The 21,545-nt window shown below is 41.2% G+C and overlaps 1 protein-coding gene across 3 annotated transcripts in view; it reads left to right on the forward strand.

Moving 5' to 3' along the window:
* Window positions 1-13,961, forward strand: part of BVES (blood vessel epicardial substance) — a 33,872-nt gene extending 19,911 nt beyond the window's left edge. The window contains exons 7-9 of one of the 3 annotated variants that reach the window (XM_035320416.1): window positions 2,537-2,678; window positions 7,763-7,866; window positions 10,368-13,961. In XM_035320416.1, coding sequence (XP_035176307.1) covers window positions 2,537-2,678; window positions 7,763-7,830 — 210 coding nt within the window. In that variant the 3' untranslated portion in view covers window positions 7,831-7,866; window positions 10,368-13,961. Of the gene's footprint in view, window positions 1-2,536; window positions 2,679-6,027; window positions 7,157-7,762; window positions 7,867-10,367 lie in introns of those variants that run through there. The other 2 variants (XM_035320417.1, XM_035320415.1) reach the window with 2 other exon arrangements.
* The last annotated feature ends 7,584 nt before the right edge of the window (window positions 13,962-21,545 follow it).

Raw genomic sequence — 21,545 nt, forward strand, 5'->3', positions numbered from 1 at the left:
TTTTTTCCCCTTTTTTCCTCTTTTAGTTTTTTCTTGACTTTTACCTCTTTTCTAATTTATTCCTATTTTATTTTATTTTCTCTCTTCTTATCTTCCTTCCTTCTTTCATTCCCTTCTTTTCTTTTTTTACATGTGGATGACTCTAGGCACATTAGGGTATTTTTATTGTGTATAGTGTACAAACTCATCTGCAGCACACTTGTACTGCTGACTTCTGGCATGGTAGAACTTCAGCACTAGTATCAGTATTTCCTGATAACACCACATGGAATACTCATTGTAAGGTCTTAATTGGTTATCTTTAAGTAAAAAGTCCTTATCATACATTCAAAACATTAAAAACAACAACAGGAAGGTGGTTAGACTTTAACGGAGTCCAGCTACCAAAATATGGCAGAATTGCTGAATTAAATATGTTAGAAAATTGATTTGCTGGGACATTGCAACTTCACCTTATAAGGACTCCATGCTCCTCCAAAAAGTCTGATACAGATGCAGTCTGAATATCTGAATATATTTATTGCCAGAAGAAATCTCTTTGTCTCTCTTCTTTTACTTGTTCCCCTATATCATTTTTTTCCTTCATACTGTCTTAGTGTAGGTCATTTTTATCCCATTCTCTGTGTCCTTCCTATCCATTTGATTTCCTTCACCCTTTGACTAACATCTGCACATTTTATGAAAACAGTAGCTCAAGGATTTGTCATCCGCATATTCCTTTCACATTTCCTTGTGGGAAAAGCTTCTGCCTCCTCCCTTTTAATCCTTCTGCTTCGTTGCAGCCACGGGTATTGCTGTCATCAAATGGCAGTCCTCGCTGTTTGAAATGTTTCTTTTGGTATGCAGAGCTTGGAAAATCCAGTGGATGCCCAAGCTGTTGAGCCTGTTGAGATAGATGAGATCAAGGCTGAAAGGACTTTCAAGTTCTGTATTTACCCTGTCTGTATTTACAACAGTATGCTAAATAAAGTTATTTGGTAAATATAGTAGAGCTACTAGTAAACTATAAAGGTAGAGCTTTATAATATACAGACGTGGCAGTATGAACAGAAAAGGTCCATTTAACTTTGTTACAGCTAATAACGGTTTTGAGTTACAAATACACTGAGTATACATTTCACTCAAAAGTTATTTAAAATGATAACATCATATACAGATATTTGGCTTCAAAATTTTAGGCATATTTCTTAATTAAATGATGTTTTCATTTTAACTAATGCTTGTACCAAGTCCTTATTTTTAGTGAAAGTAATCATTTGAATTCAAGATTATTGCAACTGGTGCTTCGTAATAACTTTGGAAAATATATGTTATAAACAGCAGGAGTGAGCATTTGGAAAATTTGTAGTACCTTTTTATTCTTCTTCAAATGAAATTCGTGTTGCACAAGCCCTTCCTATATAATGTGTGACAGAAACGCTCTGTCAGATAAAACCACCTTCATTTCCTCATTGCCAGAACCCCATGCATATGTCACTTCTCACAGGCTTCATTGTCAAATGTACATATTCCTGGTGTCTGTATTTTCAGCTGGTAACAATCTCAACAGAAAATTTTGTAGTAGACTTCTGTACACAGGGGACAATACAGGAGAACAGCCAAAACAAATCCAATGTAGATTATTCATTATCAAGATGATAGTAGATAAGAAGAGTGTCTATTTTTTTTATGTTGGAACATAGAAAAAAATACCTATTAATCCTAAGTAACTTCTACGTAAGGAGATTTTCACTATTGTCAGGAAAGTAGTTGTTCCTCTCTGCATGAAATAGAGTGGTAATTACTGACTGTTAAAGTTCAGTAAAATGGAGTTATTCATTATCCATATGCCATTGATTACCACCTTTCACATACACCTGCAATATCTTTCTGATTTGCTGTAATACTTAATGAGATAAAATGCATTGTTTCATGTAAATATGATAGTACAAAGACATCTCAGAAAAAAGTACCCCAAGCAAATGGAAGACCCTAGAATCATTGGATGGAGAATATTGTACATATGATGTATTTAACTTGTCTTCAGTATAATCAAGAACCAGTTCTTAAGATCAAATAATCTTCTGCTAGCAAGGAATGAGGTTCACCATTTTCTAACATGAAATGAAAAGCCAGAAAAATGAGCAAGTTTCTGTTAAAATGTAAATTGCTAAATCTATATGTACATGCTGTTTTGCCTAGCAAAGAGGACCAAGCTCTCATAAAGTCTGTAGGTTATTGCCAAACATCATACCTGAGTAACGAATTACCATATAATAAAAATAAATCTGTCTGTAGGAAAGTACCTGCAAGTTCCAGGGCAACACAGAAGTAAAATTTAATAATTCATGCTTGTTGATGTTTTAATTCCAATGTATTACTGACATCTTACATTTGCATTTAAATCAATTTACATTGCATAGAATCTTCTGCTCTTTCTCGATCCATAAATAGTCACAGCTGAGACCAGAGTATCAACTACAGAGGAAATAGTCTCCATTTTTGTTTTGAATTCACTTGATACCTCTTTTTAAATAATATATATATACATTTTTAGGCCTCCAAAAAGATTGATCGTCAGCCTAGTCTTTGCTCACAGCTATCTGTGATGCAAATGAGAAACAGTATGGCCAGTACCAGCGACAGTGAGGATGGCTTGCAGATGTTTCTTCGTGGGACTTCCTCTGCATCCTCTCTACGTGAGTGCTCAAAATAGTTCATGCCAGTTTTGGACACAATTTGGTTGATCACTAAAGATGATTGTAGAACTCCTATTGTCCTCAGTAGGAGCAATATGTAGCTTTTGGGTTGCTGCTGTAAATTAACCAAGTGTAGGGACATAACAGTAGAATCTTACGGATTCGCTTTAAGGATTTCTATGCTAACTGAAACTACTTCAAGTAGGCACTAGAAAAAGCAGCATATATTGTAATAATTTGTGATATAATCTGAATATGTAGACATCATATAGAATGTTTATAGCAAAGGGGCAAAACAGCAGGAATGCACAGTGCTTGTCACAGTAGTATCTCCTTTGGTCTGTGACTAGCGCTTGTAGAAATTAAAAAAACAAAGCAAAACATTTCACCTCATCAACTGGGTGCTCTGCATTTCCTCCTAAGGTAGTTTGCATTGAGAGGGTGTGGAGAGATATGGTGTATAACTAATTTTTTAATGCCACCTGGAAAATCTCCAAATATCCTGTCAGACTTTCCTTCCCTGTGGGAGTAGTACAGAACAGATCAAGTTAGTAAAGCCATATCTGACCTTTTGCTTCTACTCTTGGAATTTATTCCTTTATAGAAGCCTTTTAAACAAAACTTTATAGGCTTTCTGTTGTTTACTTTCAATTTCCCTGAACCTGTACTTCAACAGTAGTCTGAACTCTGAAACGCACTTTTGAATAACAGCACAAAAACCAGAAGATGCTCAGTTGTCTTTGGCATAAGCTGTTAGTTTAACAATTTCAAAGGGTCACATAGAATTACTTATTTTGGTTTGGGAAATATTATTCTTTGGTAGTTAGAATTTAAATCTATGAGGAAAAAAAACACTGTCATTTATTGTGGTTAAACACACTGCTACGGTGAAGAAGTGATTTAAAGTATTTGCACTCTACTATTTAATTATCTGTGTTCCATTGTGTTCCTCACAGTTCTCATCCATGGACTCCTTCAGGCTTGGAGGGCCTGTCTGTTTTCACTCCTTAATATTGCATCTCCCGAGAGATGGAAGCAAAAGCCCTGCTAGTATTTCACCCTGCTAGAATTCTAGGGTGACAGCTGGGACAAAGTTGTTAAAGGCTGGTGAAATTTCCAGTGCTACTCTCTTAATTTCTCCTCTGTTTCCTGAAAGGACATTTATAATCACAGTATAGTTGAGGTTGCAAGGAACCTCTGGAGATCACTTAGTCCAACCCATGCTCAAAGTGAGATCAGCTACAGCAGGTTGCTCAGGGCCATGTCCAGTCAAGCTTTGAGTATTGCTGAGATTGAAGATTCCACGCCTACTCTGTGCAACCCCCTCCAGTGCCTTACCACTCTCACAGTGAAAAAATTCTCCCTTACTGCAACTCATGAGTGTTGTCCCTTGTTCTTTAATGCATGCCTCTGAGCAGAGTCTGGCTCTGTCTTTTTTATAGACATCTATTAGGTAGCCGAAAACAACAGTAAGATCTTCTGTGAGTCTTCTGTTCATAAGGCTGAACACACGCAGTTCTCACAGCCTCTCCATGTACGCCATATGCTCCAGCTCCTGACCACCTTGGTTGTTCTCCACTGCACTCACTCCAATATGTCCATGTCTTTCTTGTACTGGGGAGCCCAAACTAGATCCTGCCTTACAATTACCAAATAGAGGAGAATAGCCACTGTCTTTGATCTGCTGGCTGTGCTTTTGCTAATACAGTCCGATATATGGATGGCCTTCTTCACTGAAGGGGCACACTGCTGACTGATACTCAGTTTGGTGTCCACCAGGGCTCCCAGGTCTGTTTCTGAAAAGTTGTTTTCCAACCAGTCACTGCCTAGCCTGTACTGCTGTATAGGCTTGTAGTGTCCCAGGTGCAGGAATTTGACTATGTTGAACTTCATGTCGTTTCTGTCAGTTCTTTTCTCCAGCCTCTGAAGGCCCATTCTGACTGGCAGCCCTACCTTGTGGCCTATCAGCAGTTTCCTTCATTACTTGAGTGTCGTCTATGAATTTGGCAAGAATGCACTTTGTCCTATCTTCCAGGTCATTAATAAAGATGTACTGAACATTATAGGCCTCAAGGGACCCTGCTAGTAACCAGGTGCCAGTTGTATTTTGTACTGCTGTTAACCATCCTGTGAACTCAGCAATCCAGCCAGTTTACACCTACACTGTAGCCCACATATCCAGTCCATTTCCCACCAGTTTGGCTGGAGGGATTTAATGGCAGGCTGTTCAGGGCCTTGCTACAGTCCAGGTAAACAATATTTAATCCACTCCCTTTGTTCACAGGGCCAGTCATCTTTCCACAGAACGTGGTCAGGCTGATTAGGCACAATCTGACCATGGTAAATCCATGCTAGCTATTCCCAGTAATCTTCCTGTCCTTCATGTGCTTGCACACAGCTTCCAGGAAGATAGGCTCTGTAACCTTTCTGGGGATTGAGGTGAGGCTGACGGAACAGTAGTTCCCCAGATCCTCCTCCTTGCCCTTCTTGAAAACAAGCATGGCATTTCCCTCTCCCCTGACTGCCATCACCTTGCAAAGACAACAGAGAAGGGCCTTGCAGCTGCTTCAGCCAACCCTCAGCACCCTTGGATGCAGCCCAGGTGGTTCCACAGTCTTGTCTATGCCCTGTTGTCCTTGTTGGTCCCTAACTCAGTCCACCTTTCCTGTAAGTAAAGGATCTGCCACTAGTTACTGATCTGGGAGGCCTGGGGACAAACCTTACCAGTAAAAACTGAGGCAAAAAAGGTATGGAGTATAGCAGCCTTTTCCATCTGCTTTCTGCCTAGGTCCTGTGCCCCACTGAGCTGTGGCCTCACAGTTTCCCTGGTCTTCCTTTTGTTGCCTGTGTATTTGTAGTAGCCCTTCTTGTTGCCCTTTACCAGATCCAAGTCCAGCTGAGCTTTGGCTTTCCCAATTCCATCCCTGCATGTGTAGGCCATGTTTCTGTATTCCTCCCAAGCATCTCATCCCTGCTTTCACAATGTGTATGTGTTTGAGTTCTGTCAGGACTTCTCTGTTCATCTATGCCAGCCTTCTGCCACGCTTGCTCAACTTTCTGCACATTGGATTGGACTGTTCTTGTGCTTAGAGGAAGGTGTCCTTGAAGATCAGCCAGCTGTCCTAGGGTCCCTCTGCCCTTATGGGCCATGACCCTGGGGTTCCTGCCAAGTAGATCCCTGAGCAAGCCACAGTCCACGGTCCTCCAGGGTCCTCAAGCCCAGGGTTGTAACTCTTCTATTTGTCTTGCACTCTTCTCTCAGTTTCTTAAACTCCACCAGCCCTTGGACACTACAGCCAAGGTTACCATCAGCCTTCACCTCCCTGATGAGTTCTTCCTTGTTCGTCAGTGACAGGTCCAGCAGAGCACCTCCCCTAGGCGGCTCGTCGACTGCTCGTGTGAAGAAATTGTCCTCTACAGTCTCCAGAAACCTCCTGGACTGCTTGCGCCCAGCCCTGTTGCCACCAGCTACGGGGGTGGTTAGAGCTCCCCACGAGCACCCAGGCCTGCCATCAGGAGGCTTCATCCATCTGTCTAAAGAAGGCTTCAACTACTTGCTCTTCTTGATCAGGCAGCCTGTAGCAGATACCTGCTGTGAAGTCTCCCATGTTGGTCTGTTCTCTGATCTTTACCCATAAGCTCTCATCTGGCTTTTCACCTGTTCCAAGGCAAAGCTCCATTCATTGAAGCCACTCCTCTGCAGAGAGGGCACTTGTACAAATTGGCACACTCAGAAGCCTGAAAGAAATTGTAAAACTGTATTTGTGCAATTATCTAAAATTAAAATGCTCTCCCAGGCCTAGCATCGGAACACTAACACCAGTTTTTCAGCTTTGGGAGAAAGTAATCTAAATGCTTGACATTTTCAGCTGTAATTACATTAATCCCTAAGATGCATCCATTCTTAGCATACACTTGTTAAAAACACTCTTCTCTGCTGTACGTTTCCTGGTTTATGTACCATGTTTTCTGGTGTATGGTGTGTACTTTTTCCCCAAGAGAGAGGAGAGGGAGGTTTAAATGTCTTTTATGTTCTGACAACAACAGCTGGTGTAGTTGGTAAGTGCCACCATGCCACTGGCAACAGTAGGTGTGGTGGCAGCCTCTGGAGTCCAGTATTTCTCTTTCTTAGAGGTGGGGAGGTTGCCCATAGAGCAGTGTGTAAGACACCTGAAGAAATGCTATCATTTATTTCTTCTTTGCATTTTCATTAATATGAAATTTCTGACTTCTGTAGTTGATAAAAGGTGATTTCTCTAACTAAACTATAACACTCCAGTCTGTCTTTCTGCCAAAATAACTTGCCAACTTGTTTTTCCTGTGTAATGCCATTGCCAATGATGGTTTTCCTACCAAGGTGAGCTCTGTCTAAAGATTTGTGTTGAATTTGGACTGTAGCCATGTATGCACTTTTTCTCGGATCACAGGGGAAAAAAAAAAAAAAAAATCTGCCACTTACCTTCCCACTGTTTTGTTTTCAAGAACCTTCTGGGTGCTGTCAGTGCAGCATAGCCAGTCTTTTGTGCGTGTTTTTAAGTTTCAGTATGAGGTACGTGCTCAGGCATACTGTCCCAGAGCTGTGTTCCCCTGGATCCTCTTAGTCATGCATTAGTTTATTATCAACAGACAAAATCAAACAGAAGATGTAGTGAAGAGCATATGGAAATGAGATCTATATTTTTTTTTAGAAGAAGAAATGAGAAACTTACCTGTGCAGGAATTCTAGAGGACTTCTGTCTTGTCATTGTTAAGTGATCAGTTGTGTGGACAAAAGCTTCCCAATACAGATATGATATTTGACACAATAAAAACAAATCTTATTCTCCTAATTTCCATGTTCTTGAAGTAATGAGCATTTATTATTTTTTTAATGCAAACTTTTACATTATGCATTTAGCTGTTCTACACCTTATCAGCTTTAACTCATTTTCTAAAGAAATTGATAAAAGGCTTTTTTCAAAGTGTTTTGCTGTGAAAGTGTGAAAAACTTGAATTAGTAGGCCCCAAACTACAATTGCTAACAAAACTGTGTTTTGAATTGAATTAACTAAGAAACCCAACTAACTGTTTGCTTTTATATTAAGGAAATAACCAACAAGAGCTCTGTAATGCTTACGGAGTGGGTCGTTTGCAGCATGATGCTTTGTGTTGATAACATCACATTAACTCAGCAAGCATCCTCAAAAAGGTATAAAGTGGAATTTGTATGTTGTGGTACGTGTGCTTGATGTACGTTATCCATTCATATGTAGTTTATTGGTAGATGAAATTTTTGTATCTCTTTTTCCAAAATATGAGGTAAGCAGAAATAGTTCAATGCAACCAGAACTTTAAGTCCTTTAAGAAACATTTCAATATTAATTTCTGTTCAATAATTATCTTGCTTGATAGTCGTACTTACTAATACTGTAGGTCTTTTCCATGGTACTTGGTTTAGATCACTCAGATTTTTTATGAATCGGAATTTGTGAACTTCTGAGCTAATCAGGAATGTAGAAAGGCTTTGTTTTGGTATAGCATTATCTCACTGTGTGTGCTGGCTATGTTACACCCAGCTTGTGGGTAATAGCAAGATTGGGTTTCATAGGAAATACCATTTTAATAGGCATTTTAGTTTAGGACTTAAAGAAAATACAAGAGCAGCATGTAGAAGGCCTGCATTCAAGATCTGATTCAGCCTCAAACATCTATCCAATGCTGGGTGGAGGCATGAATAGAAAAGTTTTTTGTATTTGGAGAAAACAAGGACACGTCTTTGAATGGAACAACTTAACAGTATTAGACCTAGTATTGGATCCTGTTCAGTAGAGTTATGGATTCTTATTTCAGATTTCTGTAGAGAAGAGTAAGCACTTTCAAACAAAAGAAAACCATTCTAAAAACAAAGTATTCTAATACAGAAATAAATTTTTAAAAAAGTAAAAAAGCTGGCTGAAACTGTAACACAACATTTTCAGATATCCTTTCACCTTTGAGTGTAATTTGTTGATGTCTCCCAACAAAGTCAGTTTTATATCTAAAGCTTGGATTTTGATGATTAAAAGTAGTCATCACTCATAGAGGTTGTAAAAGCCCATGTGTGGAAAGAAGTGCTTAACATTTCCAGTGTTTAAAAATGCATGTGAGTATCCCTCTATCACAACAGTTTTTGTGTTGTTTTTTTTTTGGATTCTGGAATAAAATACTAATACATCTTTAACACAAAAAGTTCTAAACAGCTAATTCCAAACCATGTTTGTGCGAATGTGACTTAAAAGTGCAGTAATGTAACACCTTCTGGTCTTTCCTGTAGCAAGAGTTTTGTTCTCTCTGTGTAAAATATGCAACAGAATCACAGAATCATAGAATCATAGAATGGCCTGGCTTGGAAGGGACCTTAAAGATTATCTAGTTCCAACCCCCCTGCCATAGGCAGGGATGTCACCCACTAGATCAGGCTTGCCAGGGTCCCATCCAGCCTGGTCTTGACCACCTCCAGGGATGGGGCATCCACAGCTTCTCTGGGCAACCTGTGCCAGTGCCTTGCCAACCTCTGAGCAAAGAATTTCCTCCTAATATCCAGTCTCCTCAGAAAGCAGTCCTCCATAAGAAGGCTTCCTTAGCAGAGCACTTACTGTGTGTCTGATAAACTTTATTTAAAGAAGTAGTAAGAATAGTCCTGAAACAGTATGTGATGGCTACCAGTATTTTTTTTTTCAAGAAAACTTGAATTTTTAGATTATATACAGATGACCTGTCAGACAGAACCATTCCCTCTTGCTCTTTTCTTCTGAAGTGGTGTTTCAGAGATTTCCCTATTCTTTTTGGTCATCATACGCCAGCTGTTTACAACCTTGTACCTTTGTGGTTAACTCTTCACAGAGGGAAAGAACTGTGCAGCTCCAGATATCATTTCTGAGTGAACAATGGGAAATAAACCTGTTAGACCAATGTTAAAGGAGTTCTATGGTGAAAGGCTCAAGCTGAAAGGTTAACTAAAGCAGATGTAGTTTGCAGTGGCGACTTGCACAACAGCTCCATTTAATGTCTTGTGTGCAATGGCTTTTGTGCATACTCTGCTCTGGCAAGCTTTACAAGTTGCTGCTTTCCTAGCAGATAGTCTTAGAGCAATGAAATCCCTGTCAGTCAAACGTTGTATGGCCTTCATCTGCTAATCCGACTTGTTCTCTTTATGATTGTTTATGGGGATATTGTATTTTCTCTAAGTTTCACATTATGATGTTTTAAGACTGTTGGGACTATGATCATGTACACATCTCAGGTTTTCCCAGTAAATGTATAGCGTTGTTTCCCAGTGAAGGCAGGTATGCAAATATACATACCTTCTGTACATAAGGTAACCAGTCACAGTGTCCTTTTGGAGAATAATTCATGGGTGAGTCTAACAAATGAGAAAACAGTTGTCAAGGCCACAGGAGTGTGCTTCTCATGCAGTCTAAGGATTTGCACTGAAGCTGGGGAGAAATCTGTGACTGAAGTGGCTGTAGAATTGGAACCCTGAAAGTATTACTGGGGCATGTCAGGATTTCCTGATGCCTGTAGCCAAATAATACAGAAACTTTCAGTCATAAAATCCTCTTATGAGAGAACTAGTAAAGAATCATCAAATTCTGTACTCTGTCACAAATGGGTATGAAAAGCAGATATGTATTGTGAAATTAATCGAAAATTTCTTTGGAAATATGGCAGGCCCAGGCCGGACATCTCCCTACCTGAGAACTTCGGCAAAGATGAAGCCAATAGAAGAAAGCGTTGAAGATGATGTCTTTGAAGCACCATCGGCTGATAAGCTTGAAGTCCAGCGGCTGCCTTAAACAGATCTGTCTTCAGACGTGCAAGAGCTTGTACAAAGCTCCAGAGCAAGAGGAAGAAGCTTAAATGGGAAGGAGTCTGGAAGCTAAGAACATCTTCCCACAATTAAATTTACCACAGCATGTCAGTGGCTTCTGGACAGAAGTGCCACACTTCTATTTTACTTCTAAATAAAACTAAAAACAAACTCATATGGGTTTTATTTTTGTTTTCTGGACATGAGTATTTGCTTTGTTTTTACTTTGGCTCTTGCTGTTACTAATTTAGTATACAGTGGCTGACTAGCCTGAAATTTGTAGACTAACTTGATGCAGAATATCTGAAGATTTATTTCCATAAGATTCTTAGAAGCTTGCATTTTAGTGCTTTTCAGTGGGAGATTTTAAAGTTATGTTTCCAAAGCTATGTTGTTTTTACCTAATGTCATTGTTGTGAGTCTCCTGTGAAACAATACACATACTATTCTGCTTATATTGGTAGGTGTTTGCCTCCAATTCTGGCATTTGCTAACCTGACTGCTTGACTCCACAGTTGTAATAATGGCTTGTTTTCTTTGTTTGTTTGTTTGTTTTGTTTTGTTTTGGCCAATACTTAAATTTAATGTTAAGTGTAATGTTTCCAACCTTAACTTTTTCTTGTTTAGGTAAATGTATTAATACTGAAGTCTCAGTTGGGCAACCACTTTTTTTTTTTTTTTCCACAGGACAAAGTCTAACAAAGTCTAGTGAAGTCACATCTAAGCTATGCAGCCCATCTGTGCTGAACACGCATCTCTCTTTACAAAGCTGTGTCACTTCTAGTGCCTCTCCAGGAAGGGACTTCTTGATTTGCTTTTTTAAGATGAGCAGATATATACGCTTTTCCTTCGTCTTATCTGCAGGATGATTGATTTGTTCTGGATTAATCTTTGCACACAACAGTACATGAAGTTTAGATGATAGTTGGTGCAGGAAATTCAGTTCCAAATGTCCAAATGAGCCTGCAGCAAGTAAAGGGAAACGCTGTGTTAGAGTGGGAGGCGCTGGGAAGTCTTTGTCATAGGCACTTGTAGCAGCCCTGCCTGTAACACGTGGGGATGCATAAATGGTAGCTGTCATTCTGTGCTTTGCAATTTGTTGTTTAACAAGTAGTATATTTTAACTAATCAGAATATAGATAGTATTTCATTTAGCATATCGCACAAAAACCCACTAGATACAATAATAGAAGTTCGGCATAAGTCTGCAAGCAGTCTGAGGTGCTGAGTCTGTTTCTGCTCTGTTTTCTGTCACTCCATTTTAATTCTAAAATTTATCCTGGCAAAGCATCCTTGAATCATCCTGCGTCTGAGTTATGTAAGCCATTTGTTCCAAAAACTCATGCAGCATCAAAATGCACACTTAGATGACTGGAAGTTTGACCTGCATCGTCAATGTTCTTGTTTCTGTGAGTTTAAATCCAATGTTTAACATTACATCAATGTGTATGGTCGCTTGCTCAGTTTTATGTTATTAAAAATGTCCCACTGAGGCGAGACATGGTTGCTACTTGGTGTAAATAGATGTAAAATATCCTTACACTATTGTAAGTCATGCGTACCATGTCTTTAGTGGCTGACTGTTAAATACTAGCAATGAAACAAATTATACTATGACCAAAAACACAATAGACAAGAAAACTGAATATAGTAGAAAGAAATATGAAGTATTCTCTACACAATAAAGTGCATAGTAAAGGAGGAATACTTATCCTCATAACTCCAGCAGAAGCTGGAGGTCTGTTTCAGTTTTGTGACGTCCCATTTCTTTTAATATAAGCAATAACAATTATATAACAATTCTGTGGGATTAATTATGGAGTGAGTGGGTTAGTTAGGGTGGGACCCCTGCACATCACCTGATCCAGCCTCCTGCCCAAAGCAGGCTCAACTTCAGCGTGGGTGGAAATGGTGGAATGAGGGAGACAAAACTATTGACAGGTGCTGTTACAGGAACCTGGCTGCTCATGAGTATCGCATGCCTAAAATGTTTACGTTCCTTTGGATTACAACACAGCCAGACTTCGTAAATAAAACAATTCTGCATATATTTGCAGATTTTACTTGCAAGTAGTCGATTAAAAAGCTGCGTCAGTAACAAAATGGTGTCAGTAACAAAATGATGAGAGCTTCACAGGTTGGTAGGGGTATGCTTCTTCACTCCATGCACAAGCTTCAAGCTCTGCATAAGAAGGGCTGTTTTACTCCCATTCCAGATAAAAATGATCCCAATGGATAGCACACACCAGTTGGAAGAAGGATGCTGCTGCATGATTTTTAATGGCTAGGAATTAAAAATAAAAATAAAAATAAAAATCACATAACAAGGTCATTTGATCATGGTGAAAATATGCAAAGAACAAGCAAACAAAAACCAACCCCATCTTTCTGGATTAAAACCAGTAGATCTACACACAAGAAGCAAGTGCACCATCAGCTGAAGGTCAGAAAGAGCGTGGCTCTACCTCCAAGCTATCTCTTAGATATACGGAGGGCAAGAGAGAAAACAAACTATTTTACTTACCAGGGAGGAGATGCAGGGAGCCGTGTCCTTGTCCCGGTGTAATTTTCTCTAAATTCTGCCAGTTTTCAAACTCCTTTAAGGAAGAACATTAAGCTACTGGAATAGACCTCATATAGTTTAATAAGCGAATAACCAGAAAACCCAGAGTGGCTGATGTAAAAAAAATAATCACTTCTTCCCTCTGCAGCACACTCATTTCTTATGTATTGTTACAAATTCAATGCCGGGAGAGATTGCATCTCCAGAGCAGAATTTGTTTTAAGGCTCAGAGAGGCCCTGCAGGAGCAGGGCTCTGCACGCAGGCTGTGTCCCAGCCTCAGCACCAAGAGCTGGGGGTAGGAACCAGGCCATCTCTGTGCCTCCAAAGCATCACACATGCTAATGACACTACAGCAATAACGCTGCGAATAGTGACAAATAACGGAGTTGGACTACAGGAAGCAATAGGTTTTATACATAAAAATATATGGCTGGGTATTTTAAAATTCCTGGTGAAGAGGTAAAATGAAGAGCAAATGCTTACTTGATGTACACAACTTGCAAAGTCTATTTACCCTTCTTCCTGTAGTTTCAAATGGAGTTGTTTCCGAGGCAACAGAGAGGTTAAAGTAGGCTGTAGCCTGTTTTTCTGTATTTAATGAGGCACCCCTTTCCATTGCTGCTGCAGAAGGTAAGTAAACGCATCCTGTAATAATTCAGATTTAAAGGAGTGTTTGTGTGCACGGGCAGAGGACAGGCTGTAAACCCATTGCTGGCTCATTTCAAGGTGTGACTGGTAAATCAAACATAAAACAATGTGTACTTTTAAATCATAACATCATGTTGGGTCGGTCGGAACTTTCACTGTGCAGCAGATGTGAATTATATGGGCGAACAGTTCATTTTACTAACCAGAATGCCGGTGGGGAAAGGAAAACAAAACAAAACAAAACAGAAAAAGTACTTCATCACAGTGTATTTTCATATTTTTTTGAGTGTTCTTTGATTTTGGTGCATATAGTAAAACATACATTAAATGTCGTGTTCCTCAGGGGCACAAAACTGGGAAGTGTTCATTGGCTGTATCAATAACCAACTTAGGGAACCATTTCAGAGCCTGTCCTGCTCTCACCAGCCAAGCACTCTGTGTCTCATGCCAAAATTGTGTGGCGTGAACTTCACGAGGAGCTGACCCAGCAGCTCCTCAGCTGTGACCCGTACACATAAGCGCATGCATACGCCTACCCCAGGAGGTAAATCTGCATTGAAGAAGTTGTCTAAAGATTGGAAAAGATAACTTGGGCATTTTCAGGGGATTCAGAAAGTAGATGGGCAGGTGGAAGCGTGCTCCAGCTGCAGAGCTGGGGGGCCCGAAGCGCCTGGTGAGCAGTATCGAAGGGTGCTCCGTGCTGCCCGCGTTGCATTGCTGCAGCATGGGAAACAGCCCCCAGGGTCTAGTCCGTGACTGATGCTTGCAGTAAATAGTACGCTTAGAACTGATCAAAACGATTAGCGATCAAAAGTGTTTCAATAATATATAAGTAGTTCAGATAACCCTGTTGTTTTGTTTGCTTTATGGTAGACTTCATAAATATGTAGATATTTATGAATATATTTAATCTTTAAAAAATAAAGTGATGAACTGGTGTGCAAATACTAAATACCTTTTTTTTTTTCTTTTCTTTTTTTTTTCCCTACAGTATTTCCATTTAAGAAATAAGCACAACTCAATTATAATCTTGTGGAAAATGGGCTGGTTCATTTGATAGATGCATTAGAAAGCAAAAATATTACAAAATAGGCACTTCAGTAAATACACTGAAGAGTGGGAATGCTGAGGCATTGGCAAGGGCTCAGCTCTTCAGTAAATTTCTAGCACCTAGGTAGAGCCTTTTGCAAAGGTAAAGTCTCGTATCTTCGTTTGTGGAAGGCAACAATTTCATAAGCAGTGTTGGGCTTGATGTAGATTAGATTGGGCTTGGTACAACTAGATTGATGAATCATTTTGATGGAGTTTTGGGAAGTGAAATCATAGCGACACGTTTTAATGTTGTTACTGGAATAACAGCAACAGTTACTTTAATTGTTGTTTCAGAAATGTGGTCATAGGAAGTACCTCTGAATAAAATGTTTTTCTGTCTCTTGTGCAATGCTGGTCACAGCTGCTTCTGATTAAAGGGGAATGGGTTCTCAGTACTTATGGGATTAATAAAAGAAGACAAACCATCTTAATTAATTAGTCCTGACATTTAAGCTTCCTGAGAGCATGATGATGATAATATGAGGGTCATTAGAGATTACAGAGAGGCAATACCAAAGCAAAAGTTGCAGGATTGTTCAGTATTGATTGGAAACCTGTCTGTACACTTCTAAAAAGGAGAGCGCTGCAGACTGACTGCCCCAACAAAGTGGCAAAAGTTGATGGGCTCTTGTTTAACAGAACAGGTTACTTCAGATGATAAAGTCATTTAGAATAAAGGATTTTCAGCAAGCTTAAGCGTTATCTGAATATTAAGTTCACAAGAACATTTATTTAGCACTTAATGAGTATAAAATATGCATGTTACAAATCTAAGTCACAGGCGTGGCATGAGTTTGTGTTTGCTAAATAACTCTGGAAGCCTGAGAACACCTGTTTTCTTTTTCAGAAACCTCTTTAAGGCCCACAAGCCATAACTTGAGTAGAAATTAGGGCTTTGCACAGGGATGGATGTAAGCTGAGTTACAGTCTCCAGCCACCTACTTCAGCTATCAGGTGCCTCAAATGAATACTGTTCAGCCCTTGCAATTTACCGTACTTGCGTTCCTCCTTAACTTTCTCCTTGGGGATTAATATCTGTTACGGCCACATCCTGGTTTCCTGTGCAAAGTGCTTTTGGGATAACAATTCCCCATCATCCTTTGTAGCAAAAGCAGATCAAAAGCAATGCCTCTTGAAATGCATCCACTTGTATGCTATTGCATCAATACTGTTTTGTTCACTCGTACTCAGTGCTTTATTCTGTTCCAGAAAACTGAGGAGTTTAATAATAGTATAGATATAGCCTGCCAAAAATACTGTGAAGTATTATAAATCTTTTACACTCTTAACTGCAGAAGAAAGCACGCTCTCCTTCAGTTTCTTAAAAATAATTTTCCTAGTCACACCACCCTCTGCAATTTGTGCTTTTTCTTATTGTTCAGCGTACCGGGGCTTCCCTCCATATGAGGTGAAACTCACAAGCAGCAGGCAAAATGATTTACAGTGAAGGGAAGAAGCAAAAATGATAGTATATTAAATGCTCTAACAGAATGAAAACACATTTCTGTTCTTATTCCATTCATGTGGAGGTGACTTATGGTGACAGACGTGTCTAGATAGAAATAAAACAAAACCCAGGCAGCCATCTGATTGCATTTGTCCAGACTGGGAAGGTTCATAAGCTGCAGGAGCTCAGGCAAATGGGAAAAGGCTGAGAAAAAGTTATAATATGTGTTGCTAAACACAAACTAATTTTTTTTTTTTAAACCTGATGACCTCCAATTTTTCCACACAGAGGTACTCAGGAAAGCTGCAGGTGATGCTGTTCTTCATCTAGGCTGCTGGTTTGGACCTAGAAAGGATGTGTATCACACCTGCTCCTCACTAAATGGGAGACGACGGTGGCATTGTCCTGATATCTAAAGGCTTTGCGATGAGTGTGGGGGCATAATGCATGCAGTCACTTCCAAGGGAGTGAGATGGGAACTTGTTCCTTCCTTCTGCTCAGAGATGGGGCTCTGAAGAGCTCTTGTTAGGCATTAGTGAAAAGTCTTAAAAACACAACATTACCACTCTGTTCATATTTTCCCATCAAGCCTCCACCACCATTTCCCTTTCCAAGGAGCAAACAACCATTGGCCTCTGCCAAAGCACAGCTGGGAGCAAGCTGGGAGCTGGATGGGGAGAACAGGTTTTTGGTCTTTTTTTTTTTTTTTCCCTCAGCACAGGGATTGCACTAGGACCAGCAGCAATGGGCAAGCCCAGGTGGAGATGGGCCACTCATTTGGCTGGGTGTGAGGAGAGAAGAGTGAATGGAGACAGCAACAGCAAGTCGACATGTGGGTGTGTCTTCTTAGAGTTGAGCTGGGTCATCTCCTGTGGCTTCCCTGTATGCTTGGGGAAACCCTCTGAAGTTGTGTGCATGTGCATGAACTGTGGCCACTACTGTGGTGCACGTCTGTGTGCTCTTATCTGCAGGCTGTGGAGATGCAGGTGAGCCCAAGTGCAGCATGAAGGGTCTGGGTAGCCCCTGAGACTTATATATGCATGTAGTCCTGTCCTTAGGAATAAGGCTGGAAATTTTCAGGCTGGAAATGAGGAGGCATTTCTTCTCAGAAAGAGCGGTCAGGCATTGGAATGGGTTGCCCAGAGAGGTGGTGGAGTCACCGTCCCTGAGGGTGTTTAAGAAAATGTCAGACCTCCTTCTTTGGACCAAATCTGGCAGTAGGGAGAGTTATCAGAGGAAACTTTATTATGCTTATTTGTAGATTTTGATGTAGTCATTTGTAGACTATATAATTAGGAACAGCAGCTCTGATCAGAGTCCCTGAAAATCTCACATGGACATCAACTAGCATTATATTGAAAGCTAGCCGTCTAATAAGTTATTGCTTCTGTTGACTTAGAGTGCATTGAACGTAAAACCTTTTTCTTTTCATGCACAGAATGTGTTGTAAAATGCCCTACAGAATGTGGAAGAAATGTCAAAGGGAAAAATCATATTACTCAAGCAGAAAAAAAAAAAAAGGTGGAGTTTTTTAAGAGGTTTTTCCCCCCCCCCCCCCCCCCCCAATTTGTCTTAGGTATTCTTTAATTGCAATAAATCTAGTACCATGAGCTCTTCTTGAGGAGGGCAGGGGAAGTAAAAGGCAAAGAAATTATATTTTAATGTGTGTTTCATGATGCACTTAGGATTTTCTCAAGACTCTATAGCCAATACCTGCTCCCTCAGCTGCTTTCTCCTAGAAATAGGAGGTCTGAGTCTTTGCGGGTGAGAAGCAAACAGACAAATAAAGGGTAACTTTTTAAAGGAGCATAGTCTGTAAGCAAATCTTGTTATAACAAGATGAGCTGACTTTATTTTCGTTTTTGTCTTAGCAACTGAGAACCGTTTTATTTTTTATTTTTATTTTTTTTATTTTATTTTTTTTATTATTATTTTTTTTTTACATCTTTTTCCTCACAGAACAGACAGACTTGGTGTCCTGGGTATGTTTGTTGTTGTTTTATTGTGTGTTCTTTCTATCTATATTTCTATCCATCTAAATAGGTCAATCTGAGCAAATTACAATTTGCCTGTAAATTGCTTACAGTATATTAATTTCATACCAGTTTATTTTTTGCATTGACTGTCTTAATGTGTGGACATGGCTAAATTTTAGTTCTTGTCTCCACTCATCAATAAACATCTCTAAAGACAGATTGCTTTGCACATGTTACCTTAAAGATGGAAGCAGTGAGAGGACCGAATTAGTGACTCTTCCCCAAGTACCTTGTCAGGCTCGGGAAGGTAGAGCTGGAGGCAGCATCTCGTGTTAGAGACTGTGTGCAAGTCTGTCCCTACACTGCTTCCAGACTGCACTCATCCAGCACAAAGGCAACCTGATGGCGTGGCTGCAGCTGAACTCTGGCAGAAATTAGTTGTGTATGCAGGCTCCCTGAAATTTGTGCTGCTTTGTTCAGCAGAGGAGAAATCTAAAAAATTTCTCACGTCAGAAGATGGAAATGCAGATAAACAGCAGCCTCTGCTGGGGACGAAACCCGCGTGCTTTTTGCAGATGCTGTCAATATGACTGGGGAAGCCACAAACATCAGTTAATTGGAAGGACATTGATCTGGGGAAGGCTGTGGAAGCGCATGCAGACTTCAGGCTTGGTGATGAGCCAGATGAACTCAGAGTGTGCCTCACGGAGCCCAGAGTGATGGAGGGAAAATTTCTTTAGGTTTGGGTAAGTATCAAGAGTAGTTACAACCACAGACTGTAGTGGGAAGGGGAGAAACTACAAAAACAAGCAGAATCACATTGACATTGGTAAGTCTGTAGCTATCCTGGCAACAACTTCACCATGTGGCTGTTCCCATTAAAAATGCACAAAGCTATAGGTGTTCCACAGGTGACAGCACTGCTCACATCTCACATCTCTCTTCCTGATTCCTGCCTTCCTCTTAGAGACGCCTTCTCCATCTCTGAGTTAAATGCAATACAGCGCACTGAAGAAAGACCCAGGAAAATCAATTGTGCAGTCAGCAACTTAATCACGTCCTGGAGGGAACGATCACTGAGCTATCTGTGTCCTGGAGCAGTTGGTCTGAGCACTGCTCTCCTCCAGCATCGCAGCCATCACAGTACACGGTGCATTTAGAAGCAGTGAAAAGTGCTGACTGCTGAAAGTAATGGAAATCCCCAGTAGAGTCTCAGGTTGAAAAGGAAGATGATGCATGTAAACAGTACAGGAAATATTTTAACAGCTTTTGAAGTGTGGGGAGAAATGATTTCTCTTTTCCAGAGAGGGAGATGTTTCTGGAGAATCTCCACTGTCATTTGGCACTCTCCAGCTCTAAGCTAAATGTCAGTTTCGAAAATCAAGCCCTCTACCTGCTTTCTTAAACTCTTTCTGTTTTCCTTACCAGCTCTGTAGACCAAATATTGTGTGCATTAACTTTAACATGCTGATATTCAAGCCCAGCTCTGGGTTGTGCTGTGGAGAGGAAAAGATGACATCCACTGAGCTGTTACTAAAGGCACTTTGGTATCTGCAGCATGGCTCTTGGGGAATGCCCCGTTCGTATGAGGACTGATGGGTGGGCATCCTGGGCTTGCGTATGGCTAACCTGAGTAAAACTGCTGCAGGAGGAAGCCGCTTCTAGTGGCCTTTTTCTTTTTTCTTTGGCTTTGGACTTGGTGCTAGTCTCTGGACTGTTCACCAGTCCCTTTGAGTCAGCCTTTTTTGTAATAGGAGGCTCCTGAAAGAGAGGCAAACACATTTGCTTTTTTCAGCCCATCCTTATAGCTGGCATCATTTCTGCATTTATTACTTGCACCAGAAACTGTCACCTTCTGGTGTGCTGCCTTCAGCTAGAAAACTGCTCCAGCTGGCTTCTCAGCAGTGATGCCAGAACAGCAAATTCCCTCAAATGTTTGCTTATACGATGTCTTGAGGTATACATTCTCAAACAAACTTATTTCAGCAACAGTTGCCTGTTGTCGATACGTATTCAGCAGCTGCTCCAGCACAGTTTTTATACTTTTCTTCCAGTGCTGCCAAGTAATCATTAGGTCCACTGTGGCCTCTGTAAATGCACTGTGCTCTGCTTGGCACTGCTGAAATCCACCCTACAAACTGTGCGTGCTCTCCTAACCCTGCAGCGCCTTTTAGCTTAGTGCCGCTGGCATTTTCTGCATTTCCATCAGAGATAAAGCCGGCTGTGTTGGTGTACAGGTAAAGTGTGGGAGCACAAGCCAAGGGCCCACCCTGCAGGGACAAGAGCCGTGGGTCTGCCGTGCCCCAGGGAGCGAGGGTCTGGGAGCAGCGGCCGTGCCCTTCTGGCACCGTGATGCTGTGTCATCGGGGAAACTGGGAACGCTCCTCGAACCCTCTCCTCCGCATAGATCTGTGCCTTGGGGCACCTGGGCTTTTCTTGTTCCAACCGCCAAGGAGAACAGCAGCAGAGGTTTTGGCACGTCAGATGCCAGCTCCTTCTGTCTAGCAGGAGGAGCCGAGTGCATTAAGGAGATGGATAACTTGCTAGTGCCCGGCAGACAGAAACTGACTTTGGCCCCTGGGAATCGTAAGACCAGCTTGCAGGCTGGGCAGTGGTTAAAAATAATAGCAAAACAACAGCCTACTTATGTATAACCCCTACGATCCTGCTTCTGCTTGAGCTAAAAGTCATGAGATCTTCACATACTGTGGTTCCGCTTCTTTTTAGGGAGAATTCCTTGAGTAAGCAATGTGTGCTCATTGAGGCTGTTCAGGTTGCTTCTGAATGGGCTGCGTGATGCACGTGGGCATCCCTTGTTCAGGGGATCCTGCTGCTGGGAGGCACACCTCTGGAATGGGCATCCCTGCACAGGGCAGTAGACAGCTTTAATATAAGATAAATTCAGCAGAGCCTCACAGAATCCTGACCTGCGTGCCAGGGGCTGGACTGCGTGGCATCCTGGGTCTCCAGAAGGGCATCGGCAGCTGCCAGAGCTGGTGCATGGGGGCAGTGCAGGTGGTGGGGCAGGGGTGGGCATCGCCTGGAAATGGCGACGAGCAGCTGGGGCGTTGGTGTGTATTATGCATTGAATTAAAAACAGTTAAAGATATAGAGGAGGCAGATGAGCGGATCTGAAAACACACACGGCAGATGCCTTGCTATGCAATCTGGAGGAATGAGGCAATGAGCAGTAAATCAGGGGCATGTTAGATGTCCTCCAGAGACCCTGAACAACGCAGGTGGTGTCCCGAGGATGAAATGCAGGAGCACATCTCCTGGCCTCTGGGCTCCTGGTGGTGGCACTGGCAGCAC

This window comes from Oxyura jamaicensis, chromosome 3, assembly GCF_011077185.1.
Source record: "Oxyura jamaicensis isolate SHBP4307 breed ruddy duck chromosome 3, BPBGC_Ojam_1.0, whole genome shotgun sequence".
Taxonomy (NCBI): domain Eukaryota; kingdom Metazoa; phylum Chordata; class Aves; order Anseriformes; family Anatidae; genus Oxyura; species Oxyura jamaicensis.